The 25,624-nt window shown below is 42.5% G+C and overlaps 1 protein-coding gene across 2 annotated transcripts in view; it reads right to left on the minus strand.

Annotated features, from left to right (window-relative positions):
- Window positions 1-1,078: 1,078 nt before the first annotated feature.
- Window positions 1,079-25,624, minus strand: part of grin2ab (glutamate receptor, ionotropic, N-methyl D-aspartate 2A, b) — a 71,716-nt gene continuing 47,170 nt past the window's right edge. For both annotated transcript variants that reach the window (XM_046837551.1, XM_046837552.1), the window contains 11 exons: window positions 18,000-18,595; window positions 10,432-10,546; window positions 7,264-7,466; window positions 6,946-7,111; window positions 6,693-6,846; window positions 6,479-6,604; window positions 6,153-6,382; window positions 5,621-5,781; window positions 5,274-5,461; window positions 4,884-5,122; window positions 1,079-4,657 (listed from right to left, as the gene is read on the minus strand). In XM_046837551.1, the coding sequence (XP_046693507.1) occupies window positions 2,816-4,657; window positions 4,884-5,122; window positions 5,274-5,461; window positions 5,621-5,781; window positions 6,153-6,382; window positions 6,479-6,604; window positions 6,693-6,846; window positions 6,946-7,111; window positions 7,264-7,466; window positions 10,432-10,546; window positions 18,000-18,595 (4,020 nt within the window). In that variant the 3' untranslated portion in view covers window positions 1,079-2,815. The remainder of the gene's footprint in view (window positions 4,658-4,883; window positions 5,123-5,273; window positions 5,462-5,620; window positions 5,782-6,152; window positions 6,383-6,478; window positions 6,605-6,692; window positions 6,847-6,945; window positions 7,112-7,263; window positions 7,467-10,431; window positions 10,547-17,999; window positions 18,596-25,624) is intronic.

The raw sequence follows: 25,624 nt of genomic DNA on the forward strand, positions 1-25,624 counted from the left end.
AGTTCAAGTGAAAGGAAAATGTCATGCTAGGGCATCCAAAGCCATCCTAAACACCTGTGTTCCTTCAACAGGTGGTTGAAGAACCACATATGTGTGGAGAAGTCGGGTGTCCAAATACATTTGGAACAGTGCAACAGTACAAAGCATGTTCTGGTGCTGGTGTGATTATTGATTTTTGAGAATTGTTCTTGCTGTTACTGGAATTTGTGTTTATGGTACTGAGTGATTTAAAGTAAAGGCACCCCAGCGTTGAACTCATAACCGGACATTTTGCTGATGTTTTTGAGAACAACCCATGAGCATGGTGTTACCGAATAAACACAAGCTGTTGGTTTTGGGTATTAACCAGTGCGGCTTTCATACCATCATTGTTAACCTTCGGTTTTGATCCCGATTTCATGCTCTCGACAAACGTAATCGTGAAATTACAGAATCGCTTTCGATGCTAAATTGTTTCCGGTCAGGAATTTGGCGTTAGCGTTGAGCCAGTGTTGAGTGCTGTGAAAGCAGATGCTTTTTAATAACTGTAAAATGTCTTTAAACCAGCAAACTCATATCCTTCTAATCCCGGAGCAGCCATGATGCTGGCTCAGCACTTCCTGATTGGGGCTTTATGTCTGGGTGGAAATATAAAGTGGGACGGCAAATAGGTCTTCAGAGAGATAAAGCAATGTAACCTTTTTTTTTGTTTTTTTAAGAGTGAGGCGAATCCCTGCCCACGTACACGTCCCATTTTTCAGACACAGAACAACTGAAGACACGTGGTCCAGGTTGATGGGATTTGTTTGTTTTTGTTGCTTTTTTACCAAGTGAGAATCAAAATCACATTTGAGATGAATCCACTTTTTTTTTCTTTCCATATTCACTGTAAACATGTACTCCCATTCATGTCAAAAAAAAAAAAAAAAAAGGAAAAAATATTGGAAAACTGACCATAGAGAAGATTAACATGCTCTTATTATATTATTTATAATTCTTTATATATATATATATATATATATATATATATATATATATATATATATATATATATATATATATATATATATATATATATATATATATATATATATATATATATATATATATATGCAAGTAAATCACATTTCAAAATAAAGGTCACGTGTATTACAATTTCGTAAATTAAGTGAACCGATAGTAACAGATTAGCTCAGAAATTTCGTACATAAAAGTTTATATTGCAACCTGATATTGTGCATATCGCTGGATAACCATTATATTGGAAAAAAGAAAATTACGATTAAATAAATAAATATGTAAGTAAATAAATAAATAAATAGGATATGCGTAGGCCTGGTTTGAATCCTACAGGAAGTGATGTACTTGGAGTTTTGATGTGGTCCTGCGGTGCAGAGTGTGACATCATTTTGTTACAGTGTCAACGTCTCTTGGTGTCTTTTAAACGAGAAACTGTGGTTTCCCTTCTTAGTGTTTTTTTTTGTTTGTTTGTTTCCTGAACCATAACAATCATATGCTCTGCACACCGCTCGCTCGGTCTGGTATTTGGCAGTGTATAAAACTGTAAAAACGACTCGTCACGTATGAATTTCCTAGACATCTATAGAAATCGTGGTTGATGCTGTAACGTGGTTGTGAGGACGAATCCGACACTGATGGCTCAGAGAAGTCCTCGTCAGAAGTCGTCATCCTGCTCTTGTGGTTTTGGCATGCAGGTTTCTCTGAAATTCTAAACTAAGGCCTGGGCTGCACCAGGAGTTCCTTATATTACACAGTCAGAAGGAAACAAAACATAACTAAAATAATGCAGTTGAAAAAATAGAAGTCTCTTTAGGGAAGGAAGTCTGCTCGGATACTTTCTGTGAACCCTTTTCACTTGGGACGTCCCTTGTTTTAGTTTTTTCCTCCTACGTTCACATTACAGGGCTGAAGTGACACAAATCCGACGTTCTGGGGAAGCTGTGCACTTTGCACTCTTCTACATACATGAGCTCAGAGATGCCTACAGTAGCCTAGTGTCTTTGTGATTTGGTAGAAATGAGATCCCCTCTCACCCTGAGAAAATGGACATGTTTTGCTCCCTAGACTCGAGATTGGGGATTGACTGTGACATCATCAACATTTGAACTTTTTTATATTTGGTCCCAGATTCACTTTTTTTTTTAGCATTTTTGAATACAAGTAGTGTTTGAAACACTTGTCCATTTCCGTGGACAGACCGTGGACAGACCGGTTCACTTGTGATTACAACTGTGAACCTTTTAGATAAATCCCGAAAATCTGATTTGGGGCAAAGAAGCTTGTAAAGTGAACGTAGCCATTAATACAACACCAATACAATTAATTGAATTTCAGACTCAAGCATTTGTTTTTGTGCATTTTGTATAGATGTTTTCTTGTCAGTGTTTTTGTGTTGATGTAAAAATGCATGTTTGTCACCCTCTGAGATTTACTCGATACCACATGTGGCAATTTTTGGTAGTTCGTTTCTCGGGAATACAACTGAGAGCTCTTCTGAGCTGCCCTGCAATTTCCAGGAGCTTTTTTTCCCCACACTCCTATCTTTGTCTGGTGCCATCTTTGTTAACGTGGAAGACCCAGAGCTGCCGCTCAACCACAGGGGATGACCTGATGAAATGCTGAACTCAGATTTACTTAAGAGCAGGAAAAAATATAAGATTTTCTTTTAACTCCTGGTTGTTAAAACAATCCAGTATGAATCCGTATCCAAGTGGAAATACCGTTGCTTTGTACAGCGCTTGTTTTTGTTTTTTTTCTCCTCAGAGTCGCTATCTCATCGGTTCACATTTTTTCACATTTTTTTCGGTTAAACCTTTCAGACATCAGATTCAATGCTGGGCATCCTCTTGTAGACACGTCGTGCACCTCCGGCACTCATTGCTCTCTGGGCTGGGAATGTGCCGACTGGGGAAAGGGCTACATAAGGCATAACATGCTCGGGGTAAAAGAGGTCAGGTGTTGCCACCCCTATGCCGGGCCCCTTGCTGTCGACAACTGGACTTAATGTAAGTGGCACCAGCTGTTTGTAAATGTCTGTGGCGCTGCGCCCATGAGCCAAGCGCTGGTCATCACGTAGCGTCTGCAGGAAAGGGTTCTCTGTTGGCTGAGCTGGATACATCGACTTGCTGCGTCGGCCAATGCCGAGCCCGCTAACACCTACTGAAGCAAGTGTGTGGTTAAGCTGTGTTGACTGGCTCTTTGAAAGTTTGTCCGGGACCATGGTGGATGTGTGCAGGTTAGTGTGCGGAGTGCTGTCCTGAAGGCTCACGCGTCGTGAAAGATTCTTTTGAGGCAGGTTCTCATAAGAGTGCTGGCGATGGATGTAAATGCCCTCGTTCTGATAGTGGCTAATGAGCCCGTCGCCATCTTGGTCACTCTGGGGAAGATAGGCCGTAAAGGAAGCATTGGGATGTGGCAGAAATGCACAGAAGCTCCTGTCAACACTCCCTCCTCGAATGGCACCTATGTTTGGGTGCAGGAACTGATCCTCACTTATGTCATACAGGTTGGCAGAGTGCAGACATGCTTCACAGCGATACTGGGGAGCTCGCATAGTATAAAGCCCAGAATAGCCAGAGAACTTTGAGAGACAACTACGGCAGTGGGTTTGCCTGTGGTCCTGGGCAGGAATGGTTACAGACGGATTGAGTCCTATCCCACCAGACTTTCCATAAGTATTGAACTTTTTCTCCTTGGCCACAGTTGTGGCATTCTGCATGACATCTGGCTCATGAGAGGGAGGGAACAGGTTGCTGTTAAGCTGCAGTATTGGCTGTTGTTCTGAAGAAGATGGTGGGCGATGCTTGTTGTCTCTGTGCTCGTTGAAAATGTCTGGGTAGTGTAGTCCATGCTCTTGGTCTACTGAGTCAATAGTGTAGATCTGGCTGCTCTGACTGTTCTGCGAATAGATCTGAGAACCATGATTGTTCTGTAGGCTGGCTTGGCTGGGCAAAGCAGATAGCTCCACGTCACTTAGGTCCCGTGGCAGGCGGTTACGCTTACGGAGAGTGTCTTTGACCTTGTGCTGCTTCTGCAGGTCCATGCGACCAGAGCAATCAGACATGTCTGAGCATGCTGGCAGATCTTCAGGCAAATACCGCTGGCTTTTCATAGTTGCATGTGGCTCATAGACTGGTGCAGAGGAAGGTGGGGAATTTTTGGTAGGTCCTTGGTTCTGTCTCACAGTTTCGACTGACTTCTTCCAGAGAGCTCGAGACTTGGAAGCAGGTAGTCCTGAGTCATCACCACCACCACCACCACCACCAACACCAGCACCACCAGCACCACCACCACCACCTCCTATGCCGACACTGCCTGGAACACCAGACTGGGCATTGGCTAGGGTAAGGGCACACTGACCAGGCAAAAGGGTGTTGTTAAGAGGGTCTTTGTGTCGGTTTGCAATCATGGTGTTGATGTTATTGTAGATTGCATCTTTGGGAGGAAGGTTATTGCCTTTGCCACCAGTCATTAATTCTAGCAATCCGGTTGTAGGAGGGAGGATGCTGGCAACAGGCTGTTTAGGTGAAGTGACCCCTAGAGTGGTAATCTCCTTGGCCGATTTCAGCAAGTGCAACATGTTGGCCTGAGGACTGAAATCTAACTCAGGATGCTTCTTCAATTCAATGTGAACACCATGAATACAACTCCAGATACCCTGACAAGACAAAAATATGCATAGAAAAAGACATGCAAATGGTTATTACACAGTTTAGATTTTTGTACGGATGCAGTGATATGTTATTTATTTTGGTATCTCCAAATAAAAACTCTGTCTGAAAAGTCTGAAAAGATAATCCCATTTACTAGAAAAAGAGCATGGAATCTGACTAATATCAGTGCATCCCTACATTTCTGCATCTTAGTTAGCTCATGTTCCTTACCCTGCTGATGGTAAAGAGAAGTCCAGGTCTTCCCGAGCATAGTCCAGTGAAGCAATAGCGCAGTCGCCAGTAAAACAGGTGCTCCCAGAAGAATGTGAGGAGAGAAAGTGCCATGGCAGCTGCCAGCATGTAAAACACGCCAGCCATGTTGTCCACATCCAGTTGGCTGCTCATTACTTCATTTTTCTCATTATGGCAGATACCTGTGAGCCACTGGGCCTCCAGCTCCTCCATCTCACCTAGTACACAAAAAACAAGTATATCTTTGGATCAGCTTACAAACAAAATCATTGATTAATACCTCAATGCATAATACTGATGTAAACACATCTTAGATATGCCTTAGATATTTGTGCACTGGTAGACAGGAAAATAAGCTGTGAATCCTACCATCTCCAATAATCCCTAGAATGGCTAGGTCCACAAGCCGCTTCCAATAGGATCCTTTCTGGAGGGCGATTCCGTAACCAGTGGTGGCAAAGACGTAGCCACTTCCAATGGTCACCAGCTTACAACCATCATCTCTCCCAGCCATGTAGTTCAACACGGCCGCATCGTAGATGAACGCATCCAGCTTGCTGTGCAAACCAATAATGAAGACAGCTTCATGAAGACAGCTGCAGGTTGTGAAAGGTTGAGTAACTGAATGGAATTAGAGAAATTCTACTTAATTGAAAAACTCAGCGATCTCAGTGATCCACAGGAGGCAAATGCAGCAAAGGCTGGTGAGGTCGTACCCTGTCTTTAGGCTGATCAGTGCATCCTGGACACCAGTCTGGTGGTATTTGACCATGTACTGGTGCATGTCTGGGTAGTTCTTCCTGATGTTTCTCTCAGTGCTGCCATTTGGGACTGTACCAAAACGAAACGGCGGCGAGAAGGAATACGGGCTCTGGAACTGGAAGACAAGAAAATACATGTTGGGTTAATGGAGACTTCAGACACAAGAAAATGGTGGATTCTAATGCTAATGTCGTTCCTAATAAACATAGGTAGTTATACATTTGTGGCATATTCCAGAGCAATTTACAAATTTGATCTCATTCATAAAACTGAGCAGCTATGGGGTAAAGTGCCTTGCTCAGAGGCCAGCATGAGGAGACCAAGAGAAGCTATTTGAACTTTCAATTTTCAATTTTATACCTGTCTTATGGTAGAAAAGTAAAATGTACTGGTCAAAAACAGTTTTATAATGCAAAGTGGGTGGAGTTTCCTGGGTGTGTGCAGGTTGCGATGCCTAAGATGAGGTTTCTAATAAAACACCTTTACCTTTCTGTCACTGAGCCCAGTGACCTGGTCCACAAACTCCTCCTGGATCATGAAGGCAGCCAGGTTGGCAGTGTAACTGGCCAAGAAGATCACGGCGAAGAAGGCCCACACGGACACAATGAACTTACTGGTGGTGCCTCTAGGGTTCTGAACCGGTACTGAGTTGTTGAATACAAGGCCCCACAGAAGCCAGATGGCCTTCCCAATGGTGAAAGACGGCCCATGAGGGTCTGGAGAGAGAAAGTCAATGAACTTTAAATCAGTGCAACCAAATACATTACAACCAAACTTCAAACGTACTCCCAAGTATTTGCTGTTATTCGGACCTTTGCCTTGTGCGAGGTTTCTGTTGAAGCCCAGGGGACTGATGAACTCGAACAGGAAGACAGCGATTGCGGTGACAATGAGTAACATGACGAACATCATCACCCACACCGACGCGCTAAAAGGCTCTACAGGAAGTAAACCAAAGCCACAGAAATTCAAAAAAACAAATGCAATCACAGTGACTTTTTCTTTTTGTTGGAAACTCTAATTCACCCAGAAAGGCTGATGGCGATACGGTCCCGTTACTCCGAGAAACCATGACGCTGATCCCAGTCTCCACAAATGGAACAGAGAAGTCGATGACCTCTGACCTCTCCTCGTTTATGGTCAACGAACCGACAGCCATCACGGCCTTCTTATAAACCACCTATGGATGACAGATGAGTGTGGAGAAGAGGCAGATGAGCTTTGTGCATTGCTGGTGCTCTCTACGTGATGCTCAAGCGACGTTGCTGTATTTACTGACCTCGCCCACCATGCCGTTCCACATGTTGTTGATTTTCTTGCCGTGTTTGCCGTTAGTCACCAGGTAAAGGTCATACGTGAACTTCACGTTTCTGGCGATCTTCTTAAGGATATCAATACAGAAACCCTTACAGCACTGCTTTAGATACGATCCACCGGTAGCGTTACTGCAAACACACACACACACACACACACACACACACACACACACACACACACAGAAGTTTTGAAGAGCCTCAGTATTTGAAGTGTGACAAACAGGAGACTCGTTTGTGTTTGTCGCTCAGGACTCTTTGAGGTGTCTTTGGGAGAATCTTACTCTTTGATGTGTTTCCTGCAGGGGACAGAATTGCGCATGCATGTCCCCGTCAGAATGTCCACGTCGTCTACAATCACAAATGGCTTTTCCTCCAACGTCACAATGCTCAGGTGATTTTCGTCTGCTTCGGCGTCTCCGAAGGAGTTATACCGTGGCCACACAGGAAATTTCAGTATCAAAGAATGGTTCTCCCAGCGGCCCATCTATAACACACACATGCATGAACACACACACAGACACACACACACGATTGTTTTTTTTCCAGTCGCTTCCTCCCCCAGGCTATGTAATTGTGTGAATGTGTGAGACTGTCTAATGTGTGTACATTTAGCACTGATGTTTTGTAATTGTCTCAAGTGTGTTTGCGTTGTTATCCAAGAGTGTGTGTGTGTGTTTGTGTGTGTGTAAGCTTTGTCAGCACCATCTCCTCACACTCTTGTTTTAGCCCAATGCAGTGAGAAATGATTAGTGTGGCACTTTTCACACATTTACTGCAGGGTTTTAGAGATTGTGTGTGCACGAAAAAGAAAGAAAGAAAGAAAAAAAGAAGACTGGTCTCATTTCTAGGGGGTTCTCATGTGCTAGCACTGCCTAGAGCTGAAGCAGCCTTGAAACAGGTACTGCTGAGAAAATTCTGGATTCTGCAGAATTTGAGATGTGCATTGATAGTTTGAAAGTGGTAAAGGATTTTTTTTTCAGGACTCTGAATGTTCTGCTGCTTTGGTGGTCTGTAAATGGAATTTACACAAAAACACCAGACTTTGAACCATCTGTAGCTCCACACTAGCCACAGGACAGGCAGAACTTGTTATTTGATACCACAGCACTGATGGCTATGGCTCCCCATTTTCACTCAACTGTAACAGGATCAGCTAGGCCCTTGAGCTTGGCCTATAACCCTCAACTGCTCAGTTGTAAGTCGTTCTGGATAAGGGCATCTGCCAAATGGCATAAATGTAAATGATGGAATCTACAGTCTGGGCTAAAAGAAAAACAGCCCCAGTGTCGCTTCTATGGGAAGGCCCTTAACCCTTTGCTTCCTGAACTAATTCCTCAATTAAGTTGCTCTGGATGAAGCATCTGCCAAATTCCATAAATGTAATAAAGGCAGCAAACTCTATCTTTTAAAGGAAGTGATTGATGCTGGTCATTAGGCAAAAATCCAGTTGGAAAACTTTCAAAGGTTTCAACGGTTGATGCCTATCTAAACATTTTTACATTTATGGCATTTGGCAGACACCGTTACCCAGAGTGACCAACAACTGAGCAGGAGAGGGTTAAGGTCCTTGCTCAAGGGCCCAGCAGTGGCAGTTGGTGGTGATGGTATTTGAACCTGTGACCTTCCGGTCCAAAGTCCAATCCGTTAACCACTGAGCTACCACCTCCTCCATAAAGGACTCTATACAGAGTCCATAATTCGATGACTTACAACTTGTAGACAACCTCACGGGCCTAGAGGTGTCTGCTTTGTGATGCTGGGATTTGAACTCACAAGCTTTCAATCAGCCTGTTGGCTGTTACTCACTGTGAGGTCAATCATGGTATATATCTCCCCCTCTTCAGAGTTTCACCCAGTATCTCTGGTGGAGTATGGTGTCTATGGAATAGGTATCACATGGTTCATATGGAAAGTGCTGCAAAAAATGTGTCTTGTTTGCTTTTGGGAATCAGTTTGGAGAACTCCTTAAAGACTTATTGCAGTAAAAATTGTCAAAACCATTAAAACTGTCCAGATGGTTCACATTGTCAGTTTGCGTCTCTGTTCCCTGGTCCAAATTTTATACACCAAAAGTAAGAGGAGCCATCTGGAATATGGAATATGGACAATGGAATATGGCCCCTCCAACTTGTCAAAAAGGCTTATTTGTGGAGATGGGAAGCAGGGGAGGATTTTCTTCCCAGGTCGGTACTCATGCTGATCATTTTTGAGCCATTTGATCCCCACCTGGCCAATTCTCGATACCCCTCCAGGTGGTCTCTCATCTCCAACACATGCTGAACAATTTTCTTTTTGGCACCTGTCTCTTCTAGGTCTAGTGAATAGGCTCGAACTGGGAGAATTTGGAGGCGACTCGCTTTTTACAAAACGCAGATAAACATAGTTTTTATTAAAGTCCTTGGTTTTGTGATGAACTTGCTGAGACTTCTTCCAACTCCATCAGGAGGAGAGAAATGAAGTCAGTTCCTGGATCTGTCAGGATTTCCAGAGGAAATGCGACCCCAAATGTATTTATTTTTCCCGCGATTATCGTCATGTGGCAAAAATGACAAAAAAAAAAAGCCAGAAAAGAAAAGAAACACTCCAGAGTCCCGGGTAGACTGATTTTACCTCAAAGTAATAAGAAGTCGTTAAAAGAACGTGTGAGTGAGGAAGCGATTAGGAAAACGACAGCATGAAGAGCAGACAGAGTGAGAGAGAAAAGAGCGAGAGAACACCTAAAATCTAATGACAGGAAGAGAGAAAGCGAGGCTGAGAGGAGAGATTATTATGAAGCAAACCAACACATTATTTAGTCAATTAGCTAAATTAAGCGCGACGTGAAAAGACCGAAACGATCCGAAAAAGAGGAGTGAAGGCGCAAATGGAAGTTGTTCAGGAAATAATGATTCAGTGTGGAGCTCGACACGAATCAACCGTGAAACACGAAAAAACACACAAACACCAGTATAAGTAACCCCAAAGTACACATTTATACAGCACACGACACTGTTCCTGCTGAGAGGAAAAGATCACTGCAGACATTTCGTTTGTTTTGAGATCATTTTTGCTGAACGTGAGCATGAGTTGTGTTCATTAGAGCGGTGTGTGTGTGTGTGTGTGTGTGTGTGTTATAACATCTCGCAGTGTTCGGGTGGAGGTCTGGGGAAACTCCTCACATTTCTTATTTATAACCTACACGTCGAACTAAACTGAAATCTGTTTTTTTTTTTTTTTTACATGAAACTGGAACAGATGTAACGTTAGGTAAGGAGCAAAACACCAACAAATCCATCAACAACCAACCTGAAGGAGGAAAAAAGAGGGATAAAGAAAGAGTAAATAGCGAAAAACAGACGTCGGAGACAAGCTGTGTAAAAAAGTGAGAAAGAGCGAGAAAAAGGGAAGAAGGAGTGAAAGAAAACAAGTAGAAAGAAAAAGAAAATTTACAACCAGGAAAAAAACCTCACCTTCTCCCATTCCCTCTCAGTGTTGAGAACAATAACCACCAGTTTAGGGTTCACCTGATAGCCATCGTCCATGAACGACAGATCTCTGCCCTCCAGATTTACACCCATCATATATCTGGAAAAGAAAAACACACACAATCATTTTATTCTATATTTTAATGAACGTAGACGTAACATTACGACCATACATGGTGCCCAAGGCGTTACAGGAAGTACGTCTGTATATGGTGTGTAGATGTTTACCCCTGTGTGAGTGATTTGTTTTTGTCTGTTGCTCCTCAGTGATTTCTGCTCTCTCAGGCTAATGAGCTATTTCCTTGTTAGCAAGCTTTCACAGCTTCTCATTTGAACTTCAGCTATGTGATGAAGAAGCTGATGAAAAAGCTGATGGAGAAGCTTCACATTCACCCTGAACATTCTTTATTACCCTGGTACAGTTAATGTTTACTAACATCTCGTCTGAAACCTTTTTTTTTGGATGATTTTACAGCAAGCTATGCAGATGCTAACGTTGCCTTTGTGTGTGTGTGTGTGTGTGTGTGTGTGTGTGTGTGTGTGTGTGTGTGTATCTTTGTGCATGAAGTTAAACGCTCGTGTTTAAAGGAAGTTTCTTTTGTAGCGTGTGCAGATGCAGCTTTAACCTAAAAGCTGAACCCCCACATGTAGCACATGTAGCGAGTGTGGAGTGTGTGGAGTGTGTGGAGTGTGTTCTCCACTCCAGGCAGATAAGAACATGGCTGTGTCGAAGTCACATCGGCCCAGTTCTGAGTAAACTGTGAGAAAATGATGTGTGTTTTGGGTTGTGGAATGTGGAATTGTGTAGCTGCTGAAGCCAAAGAGAGACAAAAGACACTGAATGTGGCACACAACTCGTTATTTATACGATTATCTGCTCCTTTATTTAGCTTCGGCTCCATTCCACTTTGTGGAATTGGATATTTTTTTCTTCGCTGTATTTCTGACCAGTGAATGAAACAAAGACCAAGACATTTTCCAGCCTTTCAGTCAAACTGTCCAACTCTCACAGAGAAACCGGAATCAAACGTGTTGAGTGGAGACGTGTGTGGACTCGTACGGTCTCACAACTCATTACTGTTTCACCTTTTTCAGTAATCAGAAATCAGCAGGAACTCACCCAGAAACATATGCTCTGATCTAAAGAACCCAAAGGTAGAACTTTTTGGGGCATAACTCAATCTTAATCTCTCTATCGATATCTTTGGTGCAAAAAAACCCACAAGCTTATTACCCAAAAGAAAACCTCAGAGCCACAGTGAAACATGGTGGTTGCAGCATCATGCTATGGATCTGCTTTTCTTCAGCTGGGACTAAAGCTCATTAAAATAGAATGAATCAATTAGACAGAGCGTCAAATACTAATCTGCTGTAGCACAAAACCTGCACGACTCTGTTGGACAGCCAAAGACCAAAAAAGATGTTCACCTTCAGGCAATTTAATGAGCGTTTTGGAGCTCAGATCTAAATCCTACTGAAAACCTGTGGTATGACCTGAGGAGGGTTGTGTACAAGAGATCCATTTATTATCTGATAGACCTGGAGATCTGCTCACTGTCTGATAGACCTTGGGATCTGCTTAATGTCTGATAGACCTGGAGATCCACTTACTATCTGATAGACTTGAAGATCTGCTCACTGTCTGATAGACCCGGAGATCTGCTCAATGTCTGATAGGCCTGGTGATTTGCTCAATGTCTGATAGGCCTGGAGAGCCACTTGCTGTCTGATAGACCTGAAGATCTGCTCAGTATCTGATAGACCTGGAGATCTGGTCGCTATCTGATAGACCTTGAAGAAGTTGTGTAAGTGAGAGTGCAAAAAAAACAGCTAAATAAAGATTAAAACTTAACTATTTTACAGAAAGTGTTTATAGTGATATATAGTGTACAGTGTGTGTGTGTGTGTGTGTGTGTGTGTGTGTGTGTGTGTGTATACAGTGGAGATGCAGTGGTGATTATTTCTCTACAGTACCGTTTCGTTCTTTTTCTGCAAGGTAATGTTTGTTCTTAAAAAAGCCCCTAATCTGGTTTTAATAATCCTGGAGCGTATTGCAGCAGCAGCAGCAGCAGCAGCAGCCGCACAGCTTCCCGAAATAATGATGTAATGTCATTACGATGGCGTACGGTATGAAGCTTCGCTCGTATATCAGCGACCAGGCATCGCCTCTGTTATTACCGAGCAGACACAGGGAAAAGTCAGCTCCAGCTTCCTCCTGCAGCTAAGTTTAGCTCCACCTACGGCCTGGACCACTTCTATCTCTCACACACACACACACACACACACACACACACACACTCAAAACAAGTCAGAGATTGAGTGTTCTCAGGACCTAAGGCAGATCACAAGTCTCTCTTTCACGCCAGATGATCCGTCTTCGCTTTTTCACTACACGACACGTCATTATTCAGTCTTTGCATACTTGACTTCAGGACTAACAGCTGTTTTTTCCCCCTGTTTTCAAGTTTCCTTCACACGGTTCCTGTACAGAGTGCTGTGCTACGAGCTGGTCCAGTTTTCATCATGATTGCCCTCACATTTCTGAAACAACCTCCATAAATCTCTTTTCAAGGAAACGCTGACAGGCAGATGTTATTCCCACATGATTTGATTCAGATGAGTCTCAGGGTTGGGGGTGGAAGGGGGTAAGTGGTAAGTCAGGGGTATTACTGGAGCAGACTGTGGCGAGGTTCATATGTCATTGTGTACGTGATTGTTTCCTCCTTCACACCAAACTCAGAGTCCAGGTTCCCCCTTATACACTAGATTCTCTAATAGCAAATCAGACTTGGAAAGTTAGACTTAATCGAGTCAAAATCAGACTTCGAGTCAAATTTGAATGAGTTAGAATCAGACAATCAAGTCAGAATCGAACTTAATTGAGTAAGAATTGGATGTAATTGAGTAAAAATCGGACTAAATTGAGTCAGTCAGGCTGAATCGAAAACATGCAAATCCTATACCTTACTTTTTACAAATTACAAAAATTTACAATACATTTTTATTTATTTTATTTATATAAATTATTTGAATATTAAATCTTTCCAAAATATAATAATTATTACTTAATATTAATTATTTGATTATTATTTATTAATTCTTAATTAATTTAACTTAAAAATTATATATTTTTTTCCCTTTAAATGTTTTAGAGTTTAATTCTTCGAAGTCTGACATTTAAAAAAAATATATAAAACCCTGAAAATTGCTTTTATTCGTTTTACATTTTTGTGCGAAAAGAAACTGAGTAAGAAATGTAGTTTAGCTTTAGGCATAAACAGAGAGAACTGAGCCAACTGCTACACCGACACGAGTGTGTGTGCGTGTGTGTGTGTGTGTGTGTGTGTGTGTGTGTGTGTGTGTGTGTGTGTGTGTGTGTTTGTGTGTGTGTGTGTGTGTGTGTGTTGTGTGTGTGTGTGTGTGTGTTTGTGTGTGTGTGTGTGTGTGTGTGTTTGTGTGTTTGTGTGTGTGTGTGTGTGTGTGTGTGTTGTGTGTGTGTGTGTGTGTGTGTGTGTGTGTGTGTGTGTGTGTGTGTTTGTATGTGTGGTAAAAGCATGAGCACAGTTCATATATCAAAGTTTGGTACAGTGTAAAAATGATCACGGTTTTTCCCCCCCAGCCATGTCAGAGTCCCTCTGAAACACAACACGTCAGTGTGTGAACATGTTTCAGTGTCTAATCACACATCAGACGAGTCGAGAGAAAGAACACACGTTAAATCCAATCATTTATTTAAGAACATAAATTAGAGGAAGGTTAGAAAGCTTTTTTTTGTTGTTTTTTTACAGGACTGAAGGTTAGGAGAAGGGTTGAATAACAACTAATCATCGATAAGGGTGTGTGTGTGTGTGTGTGTGTGTGTGTGTGTGTGTTTAATGACTTGAAATTATACTTTTCAAGTCATTAAAAACAAACACGTATGTTTATATAAATGTTCCATTTATAACTACTCTTCACGCTCGTGAAACGGTTCACATCCTGTTTGCACTTTATAGCAGCAATAAACGTTCGTTCCCTAACCAGCATTTTAGTAAAAAAAAAGAAAAATGAAAAAATGAAACACACAAACTTCATTTTATAGAAGAATGAACACTGCTAAAACTGGAGACTCCTTCAATAAAAATACACGTTAAAATTACCAGCTCAAAACATGTCGACTATTACAGTACACATCTGGTCATGTGAAGCATCTGCTGTACACGTCCCTGTGTGCGCTGTTACCATGGAAACTATGCCGATCGCACAGATACAGGAACAAATTTAATACAATAAAAAAGATTATAATAATACAAATAATATTTTTTTTCCTGGACAATGGAATATTTTGCTACATGATCATTGCCGGGAGAAGCAGCAGACGATCGCTCTTTTCTGAGCAGTGAATAAATGAGTGAGGGAGCTGTCCGTGGTGCTAATGGCCTCCAGAACGCACGGAGTGCTTGCTAAAAGAAGCCTGTTGTGTCTGCCTCATCAAGCGAACATAAATTGCTCGTCTCAAGAGCTCATTCTGCCTCATGAGGTGAACGGCTCAGGTTTGTAAAGACCACAGGTAAAAAATAAATAAATAAATAAATAAATAAATAAAAAAGAAGAAAGAAAAGAAAAGCAGACGCTCTGAGGAGAAGATGGAGTATTTATATCACATAAACACACTCAGATTTGTGTCGTGAAAAAAAATCACATGCTTTACTGCAGCAGAGCTGCAGGTGTGCGACTCTCACACACACACACACACACACACACACACACACACACACAATCACTGTGTGTACAACATCTACTGACAATAACACAACACAGTGTTACACACTGAGGAGTAACGAAGGGCATATGGGTGTCACCTCAAACCAGTGTGGGTGAGTGTGTGCGTGTGCGTGTGTGCATGTGTGTGCGTGTGTGTGCATGCATGTGTGTGCGTGTTGATATGTGCTGCAGTGTGTGAGAGAGAGAGAGATAAATAAAGACAGAGAGAGAGAGAGATACAGGGGAAGAGGGAGAGAGATATTTAGGGTAATGGAGGATAGAGAGAGAAAAACAGAAAAAGAAAGACAGATGAAGAGAGAAAGACGGATGTAAATAAAGAGAGAGAGATGTAGAGATTGAGCCTGAAGGCAGTTAGTGAGTATAAACAAGGTCAGATTTTATTCCTGCTCCTGAGACACTGATCTCTGAACACTGCACTCATTTACATTAGGACTTATATGAGCATCATCTCTCTTTCTCTCTCCAGCAGTAACACGTGGCGTTGCCTGGAGCACGACTCGAGAGTGTAAAAACACCCCATCAGTTTTATCCTCTTCATTTTACTGATGTTTAATAGACCTATAATGTGGGTGTCAAAGTGCTCCTGCTCACAGACGTGTTCACTGGTATGTTCATCGGCCTGTTTACAGAGGTGTTTACAGCCAAATTCTCAGACGTGTCCCCAGCCATGTTCTCAGACGTTTTCTCAGACTTGTTCTTAGCCGTGTTCTCAGACGTGTCCCCAGCCATGTTCTCAGACGTTTTCTCAGACGTGTCCTCAGCCACGTTCTCAGCCGTGTTCTCAGACATGTCCTTGCCCGTGCTCTCAGACATGTCCTTAGCTATGTTCTCAGACGTGCTCCCAGACATGTCTTAGCCATGTTCTCAGACGTGCTCCCAGACATGTCCTTAGCCATGTTCTCAGACATGCTCTCAGGTCCACTCTCGGCTTTATGGATCTCACATTTGCTGAGTTTTTTGTCTCTCTTTTTCTGTAACGCCTGCATGGTGGACCATCTCATCTCGTCATGTAAATGTTCTCATTCTGGATTCTGCAGTGTCCCAGATACAAACCACCTTAGCAACCGAGAGAGAGATCAAAAGAGAAACGCCTACTCAGCGCGCGCGCACACACACACACACACACACACACACACACACACACACACACACACTGTGCTGAGAAATAGAGTGAGTGATGGGAACCCATGGCAACTCTTGAATCCTTTCTGTTAAAAAAAAAAAACAACATTCGTCACAATGACTATCTGCGCATGAGGATTTCAAATAGATGTGGGCGTGGCCTCATTATGAAACAAGGCTTACTATACCACTGAAAACAATGAAAACACTGGGAACACTGGTGTCAGTGTGGTGTACGCAACGTGGCCCAGACAGTTTCTCAAGCTCATCTATATCTTCCCAGTTTTCAAGTAGAAATTAGAACTCTTCTTTACTACCTGATCTTGGCTCCGCCTCCACAAGGTGTGTGCACCTGCTTCCTGTGTTTTAGTTTATTACAGTACTCTGAACAGCTCATTACCTGTTAACTGCACTAAACCATGCAGCTACAGTTCATACGTTCCTGTTCTGATGTTCTCATATATTTCCTTTTATTTGTGTTTGTATAAATTTATGTTTTAGATCTATTTAGTCATTTTGTGGATCTTATAAAAGAAACTCATCGTAATTCAGCTGCTGATTTTTTCCAACCAATATGTTTGGTTTTATTTCATGAAACACACAAGCAGCCTTGTTTCCTACAGCGTGACCCTAATCAGGCTGTTACTAAGAATGAGGAGTCTGGTTCCTCTCAAGGTTTCCTCCTAAATCTTCATAAGAAGAAAACCTTGAGAGGAACCAGACTCGTCACCACTGTCTCACTCATTAGGGATCAACTTACAGTTATAAGAAACAAACTTATACATTCTTTTATACAACTTTATAAGCTCTTAATTTCTGTAAAGCTGCTTTGAGACAATGTGCGTTGGTAAAAACGTTCTACAAATAAAATGTTATTCAATTGAATAAGATCTGTACATTTCCACTCGTATATCACATGAATCTGTATCTCGTATTTGTACTTGTTTTCTCCCCTTGCGACTGCACCGCCTGTTCAGTAGGTTGTCCTTAACTTGACCGTAGTAGGTCACATGACTATAACATCTGCATGCTAAACCTGTTCTAGGAGCTGAACTTCTATTTAACATTTAATATAAATGGATGAGACCCAGCACCACCAACATAACACCTACTTGAACATCTGTCCAGAGGAGGTGCATTAAAGCCTCTCTGGTACTTTGCTCAGACCTCCCCCCCCCCCTTTTTTTTAATTCAGCACCACTTCAATGCAAACAGGGAGAAGAAAACAGGTTTGGAGAGGACGTGTACCGTATGCGGTGTTCGGGTTCTCCGGCTGTGGTGGTAATATTCCAGTGATCTCCTGTCACAACACTGCATGCGATGAACCCTGGGCTGTCTGTTATCAAAACAAGCACAGCTTGCTGAGTGTCAGAAACAATTAGCCGGGTCTGATTAGCAGCGGCAAAAGGAAGACACACGTGATCGGATTCGTGCACAACACCTGCCGACCGCGATGTTCACAAATGCAGGCGGTAAATGTTTTGGACAAAGCAATGATTGATGAAAAGTTGGAAAAGGGATACAGAACTGGCAGCAGATCGCATGAAGAACCCATTTCTTTTGTCAGTGTCTGGTATTTGCATAATGGTAAAACTATTTTCTGCTTTTAAAGCTAATTGTAAAATGCTAATCCCCCTAGTAGGCTGCTGAATGTGTAATAGATTTACCTGCGTAACGCGCTTGCCGGGACCTCTGGTTTTTCTGCTTGACCCATGCAGCTAACGGTTCCATCCGGTATCCGGCCCTGTTCTCGGAACATAGCGGCGGCGGCGTGACTGAAAATCCCAACCGCGTCCCTCACGCGTGTTTCCAGAGGATAGTCCCACTCGTCGTACGCTATGGAAATCATTCCCGGGGGAAAAGCTTCGGGCGTTCGCTCCGGGTTCCCGGAGGTAAGACTGGGAACAATCCAGACAAAGCCAGCGCCGACCAACCCGAGCGACCGGGCCTCAGCCAGAACCAGCTCGGCCTCATCTTTAGAGCAGTACAGCATGATGACAGGTGACTGGATGCGCTTCAGCTGCACATGTGCTCTGTCCTCGGGTTCGCCCACACCGTCCAGCGTCACTACGCTCTGCAGGTCCCAGCGCACGAAACTGTGCTCCACTGTCACACGGATGGTTGCCAGAAACTCCTGGTGCCCGGGGAACCTGGTGGTCACCACGGAGAATACATGCCAGTCGTATTCCTCCATGACGGACAGCATTAGCAGGGCTTCCTGATGGAGCGAGGCGCTGAACTGGAAAAATGAGGAGCTGGTGTCCTGAGGAGGAGAAACATCAGAAGTCAAAATGAGGAACACCAAACAGAAGGAAATTTTGTGTAGGTTTTGATAATATCGATCAATGCTTATGAGTGTATCATCCTAAAAAAATGGGAGTTTGCATCATTTTGGGTTAAAAAAGAGGAGGGTATATTTGTAACAGTATTAGCGATAAGGAACTGCGTGGTGGCAGTGGCATCTGAAAAACTCTGCTGTTTGGTTTCTCAGTAAACAATTCGAAAAACCTCTGCAGAAATTTGGATATGATCCCTGTCCAAATCACTTGTGTAAAATCCACATGACCAACATTTCTTCCGTTACATCAATCATGTGTGAGTGCCGAGCGGCGACGACAGGAGTCTATTTAATTGCTTTCTAATTATCCTGAACATTGACATTGTTTGGGGAAAGGGTTAGACTTCACTCCATTACTTCATTTTTCTGTTTTTCATAATAAATAAAGTTAACAACTGTTTTGGAATCTAAACGGATAGATTTAATTTTGTATCAATGAACACAAAATACAAATCATTTTAATGAAGGAACGTGAGGAAAGCTACAACATCCCAGAGCTTATGAGATCGGAGAAGTGGGCGGAGCCCCCATGTGGGGACGGTGGTCAATATCAGATAGTTCGATTCACCTGTGCAAGTGTTTAAGATTGGAATAAAACTCTGACTGGTCAGGTACTAAGGATGAACTGTATACAGGTAGTCCCTAAGTTACGATGGAGATAAATTCCGATGACCTTATCATTAGTTAGAAATATCCTAAGTTGAGACATGGCCTAGCCTACAGTACATAATTAAGCAAAAAAGTAGATGTTGTAAAGGTTGTATTAAAAAGATTGAAAACTCGCTCTGTTTACAAGAAATATTTTATTACTCTTTATTTCGTGCCCCAGAGTTCTTCTGGAATGTGCCAAGCACCTTATGTGATTTGCACTGGATCACCACAATGGTGTCAAAACGACAAACTGTAAGCTGGATCTTCAGACTCCGGATGAGGGCATAGCCCGCAGGAGCCAAATCTGGTGAGTAGGGTGGGTGCAGAAGTGAGATAATGTTGTTTTAATGTTGTTGAAACAGACGTGTGAGGAGAGCTCAGGGACGGGGTGTTCTAACTTGCTGTCAATGATGAAACAGCAGACATAGTAATGCACTTGGTCAGAATTGCACTGCTCCTGATGTACACAGGACAATGTCTTTTGGCACACTGACTTATGAAAGACGGTGATCCCTGTGACTGTGCGTGCAGCTTTTCGCTGCCATCTGTTGGTGTGTTAAAAAAATAGTCTTGAAAATGTTGGTGATCCCCTGGTACATGTTTGTGGACAAGTGCTTCTATGTTTGCCTTCCGCACAAAAATATTTTTACAGGATTGTCGATTCGCTAACTTCATCGTAACATTGAAAAATCTTAACTTGGGACCGGCAGTATCCCTAATCACATTCTGCCTTTTTTACATCCTTCATAACATGATTTCGATGTTCATTAGTTGCTCCGATGTTTTGCTCTTTCAGAGTGGATTGGAGTCCAGACTGACAGCAGTGTACTCCAAGGTCTGATTTGTGTTGCTCGGACTTGAGATGTCTAAATGTTGGCAGAAGCACAGCATAATATAATATAATGGGGAATTGTGACAGCGTGATGTTGTGTAGAGGCGATTAAGTCCTCGTCGCCAGTGAAAACATCCGAGAGAGAGAGAGAGAGAGAGAGAGAGAGAGAGAGAGAAGTGGCCTGGAGCAGTGCTGCAGTCACCAGCCGAGTTACTTTAGAGTAATGACTGCGTCTTTAAAAGGTGACAGAATTACAGCATGAAACACCAAGTCGTTTATACACTCCAAAACTCATTCGGCTCATGAATAGCCATATACACACACACACACACACACACACACACACACACACACACACACACAGATTCGCTGATACATGGTGAATTAAAAGACAGGACTCATGCACACTGCAGTACTCAGCTAACCGAGTTAAGCAAGAATAGAAAATAAAAAAAGAGTTTATTTGGTATAAGATTACACTCGGAGCTTCACCAGAGCTCCATTCAGGGGAGAAAAATGGACTCGGGATGTTCACCTGAAAGCTGAGAGACAGGATCAGCATTCTGACAATCAGACTTTGCGTCTTGATGTCTTGCTAATCGGAGTGACTTTTACACGCAGTGGCTGAAACTATAAGAAATATTTGGTTTGGGTTTTTTTTACATTTTTTTTCTTTATCTGTGTTTTAACTTTCACCCAAACACTTGAGGAGGTCATGCTTACTATTGAACCTACACTGTAAAATATTAGGACACTACACTTTTTCATTCAGATTTCTCCTCAATATCTTCCCACACATTTGAAGACACAGTTGTATAGGATGACATTTTCCTTTCACTTGAACTTGGAGAACGAAACCTGTTCCAGCAAAAAGGCAGCTCTATGAAGATCCACTTTCCATGGGTTGGACATGGTGGAAGATCTCCTGATATAGAGCTCCAACTCTATTAAACAATGAATGTGAATTCTGACTGCACCCCAGCCCTCCTCACCTTCTCACCTCCACCAGTACCTGACTTTACTAACACCCTTGTTGCTGAAAGAATCTCCATAGAAATCTAGTGGAACATCTTCCCAGAAGAGTGAAGCTCATTATAACTGGGAATGGGAACTCAATGTGGAACAGGATGTTTGAAAACACACAAAACATTTTTACAGTGTTCCACTTTGTGTGATCACCTGACTGGAACGGCTGCCACTGAACGGCTGCCACTGAACGGCTGCCACTGAACGGCTGCATCACTCTACAGGATGTGAGAAATAGAGGAACCTGAAGACATTCCTCCATCGGTTCCTCTCGTTCTTTCAGAAGCAGAAGAACCAGAATATCGAATCAGTACTGCCTTTTTTCTTATCATGTGTCAGCCATTTATGTCACACACACACACACACACACACACACACACACACACACACACACACACACACACACACAGGTTAGGTACACTTGAGGATTGAGCACTGTTTTATTTTTTTTGGCAGCGAGGGCTGATAAATGTGTGAAGAGTCTGGATTGAAGCAGAACACACACGCACACACACACACACACACACACACACACACACACACACACACACACACACACACACACACCATCTGTATGGAACTGGATGTTACTATGGTTACTACGCTGATTCAACTGACCACAAACTACCTGCGTGTTCAACGCCTTCAAATCAAACCTGAACTCCTTCCAGCCAATCACAATCCACATTTTTTATACACCTGAACTCCTTTCAGCCAATCACAATCCACTATTCGCAGCTAAACTTCCAGCCAATCACAATCCACTTCTCACATCTAATCATCGGGTAAATATTTATCTGCACATCTTCTTGTTCTTTGGAAACAGAGCTACATCATCTCCACTCGCTGTGGCTCCAGTCACCACGTCACTTCAACATTCCCGTCACTGTGGTGCTCGAGTGCTGAACCCTGAGTACTGAATCTGAACAAACCTCCATCACTCAACTCTATTATTTTCCTGCGTCTTCTCATAAATTACCCGCTGACCGCTACGCTATCAACATCTGACCTTTTCTTTAATTCATGACTCGGTGTAACTGCAGCACAGAGCCACTCGCTTCTAAACAGAGTTTAAACACGGGATTGAGTTTCAGACAAATCTCGCTAAAAACATAGAAAATCCAGCAGCAGTAATTAGCGATTAACGAGCTGCTTATAGTGTGTATAATGTGATCAACTGGCGTAGCCGAATCACGTTATACGTTATGTGCTAGTCTTGCTAGTTGTACTGGATATGCACACTAAACAGCTACATCATGCTTAGTGTTCTAGCTCCACATATATATATCAATGCACGATACATTTCAGATACATATGAAGCAGCTACTGACACGATACGATACGATTCCCCCCAATACCATGCAGTGCGATTCGATTTAACACAATAAGATTCAATGGAAGAAATCTGATGCTCTGCAATTCAATGTGGTACAGAAAATTAGCTTTTATTTCTTTGATTCAGACAGACAGCAAGCACATGGCGCTTTTACACACGCGCCTTTAAAAAAGTCCAAATAAAACCAGATGTTCTTCTGCTGTTCTGTCTCCAGGAAGATGCAGCTCTACCTCTGCCATGTTAATCTCTATTCTATGTGGAGAAATCGAACTGCATATCGTCACATGTATATATGTAATAATACTGGTCACTTTCTATTTAATAAAACAAAGAGCGTATCAACTACTAATTATATAGAAATAAATAGTTTTGACCAGTGCAAATCTGTTCGAAACGATGCATCATGATACAAATGGCAACTTTTATCCGATGCACACTTTATTACATCGATGCAAAATGAAAAGAATATGGCACCACAACAAACCTGGCAAGAGAGGGCCACCCACCAAAACTCACGGACCAGGCAAGGAGGGCATTAATCAGAGAGGCAACAAAGAGACCAAAGATAACCCTGAAGGAGCTGCAAAGCTCCACAGCAGAGATTGGAGTATCTGTCCATAGGACCACTTTAAGCCGTACACTCCACAGAGCTGGGCTTTATGGAAGAGTGGCCAGAAAAAAGCCATTGCTTAAAGAAAAAAATAAGCAAACACGTTTGGTGTTCGCCAAAAGGCATGTGGGAGACTCCCCAAACATATGAAAGAAGGTACTCTGGTCAGATGAGACTAAAATTGAGCTTTTTGCCCATCAAGGAAAACGCTATGTCTGGCGCAAACCCAACACCTCTCATCACCCCGAGAACACCATCCCCACAGTGAAGCATGGTGGTGGCAGCATCATGCTGTGGGGATGTTTTCATCAGCAGGGACTGGGAAACTGGTTAGAATTGAAGGAATGATGGATGGCGCTAAATACAGGGAAATTCTTGGGGAAAACCTGTTTCAGTCTTCCAGAGATTTGAGACTGGGACGGAGGTTCACCTTCCAGCAGGACATGACCCTAAGCATACTGCTAAGGCAACACTCGAGTGGTTTAAGGAAACATTTAAATGTCTTGGAATGGCCTAGTCAAAGCCCAGACCTCAATCCAATTGAGAATCTGTGGTATGACTTAAAGATTGCTGTACACCAGCGGAACCCATCCAACTTGAAGGAGCTGGAGCAGTTTTGCCTTGAAGAATGGGCAAAAATCCCAGTGGCTAGATGTGCCAAGCTTATAGATACATACCCCAAGAGACTTGCAGCTGTAATTGCTGCAAAAGGTGGCTCTACAAAGTATTGACTTTGGGGGGGTGAATAGTTATGCACGCTCAAGTTTTCTGTTTTTTTGTCTTATTTCTTGTTTGTTTCACAATAAAAAATATTTTGCATCTTCAAAGTGGTAGGCATGTTGTGTAAATCAAATGATACAAACCCCCAAAAAATCCATTTCAATTCCAGGTTGTAAGACAACAAAAATAGGAAAAACGCCAAGGGGGGTCAATACTTTTGCAAGGCACTGTAGTAGTCAATGAATACAGCAAAAAATAAATAAATTTTGAGATGTTAATTTGGTAAATTTCTTTGATCCGGTTGTAAATGATTGAAAGAAAACGCGTTTATGGGTGAAAATGGACGTGTTGTTGGAGAGCGAGTGAGACGAGAAATTGAGAACGAACACTGAGTACAATGAAGAAATAACAGAACCCAGAGCGAGATAACAGAGTGCTGTGTAGGAAGTGGGAGTTTAGTGGTAAAGGCTTTGGACTTTATATCTCAAGGTTGAGAGTTCAAATCCCAGCTCTACCAAGCTGCCACTCCTGGGCCCCTGGGCAAGGCCCTTACACTAATAGATAATTCATTATAACTATGAAATACATGTAAGTCACTCTGGAGAAGGGCCTCTGCAAAAAGCCAAAACACGTCAAAGAAAAAAATTAATAAAATTATAATAATAATAATAAAGTGTGAGAGTGTAAGAGTGTGTGTGAGTGTGTATGAGAGTGTGTGAGAGTGTATGAGTGTGTATGTGAGTGTGTGAGAGTGTGTGAGTGTGTATGTGAGTGTGTAAGAGTGTGTGTGAGTGTGTATGAGAGTGTGTAAGAGTGTGTGAGTGTGTGAGAGTGTAAGAGTGTGTGTGAGTGTGTATGTGTGAGAGTGTAAGTGTGTGTGAGTGTGAGTGTGTGAGTGTGTATGTGTGAGAGTGTAAGAGTGTGTGTGAGTGTGTATGAGAGTGTGTAAGAGTGTGTGAGAGTGTGTGAGTGTGTGTGAGAATGTAAGAGTGTGTGAGTGTATGAGAGTGTGAGAGTGTATGAGTGTGTATGTGAGAGTGTGAGAGTGTATGAGTGTGTATGAGAGTGTATGAGAGTGTGTGAGTGTGTAAGAGTGTGTGAGTGTGTATGTGAGAGTGTGAGAGTGTGTGAGTGTGTATGTGAGAGTGTGTGAGAGTGTATGAGTGTGTAAGAGTGTGTGAGTGTGTATGTGAGTGTGTATATGAGAGTGTATGAGAGTGTGAGAGAGTGTATGAGTGTGTGTGAGAGTGTGTATGAGTGTGTAAGAGTTTGTGGGTGTGTGTAAGATTGTGTTAGTGTGTGAGTGTGTCTGAGAGTTTATGAGTGTAAGTAAATCGGTTATTGTATGAAAGTTGTGTGTGTGTGTGTGTGTGTGTGTGTGTGTGTGTGTGTGTGTGTGTGTGTGTGTGCGTCCATGTGTTTGTGTGAATCCGGGGTTTGTGTGTGTCTAACAGTTTGTAAGAATGTGTCAGTCTGAAACAGAGTTTATATACGTGTGTGTATGAGTTTGTGGGTCTGTAAGAGTGCATAAGAGTTTGACTGTGTGTGTGTGTGTGTGTGTGTGTGTGTGTGTGTGTGTGTGTGTGTGTGTGTGTGTGTGAGAGATAGAGGCAGCACCTACATTATGCCTACATATGAAAAAAAAAAGGAAAAACAAAACTCCCAGAATTCATTATTCCTTCATTACACTTCACCTTCAGGGAAAAACCCAAGAGTTCCCACACGAGAGCAGAGCAGAAGTGACTCGGTGTTAATCTTCTCATGCAGGAACGAGAGAGA

This window comes from Silurus meridionalis, chromosome 24, assembly GCF_014805685.1.
Source record: "Silurus meridionalis isolate SWU-2019-XX chromosome 24, ASM1480568v1, whole genome shotgun sequence".
NCBI lineage: Eukaryota > Metazoa > Chordata > Actinopteri > Siluriformes > Siluridae > Silurus > Silurus meridionalis.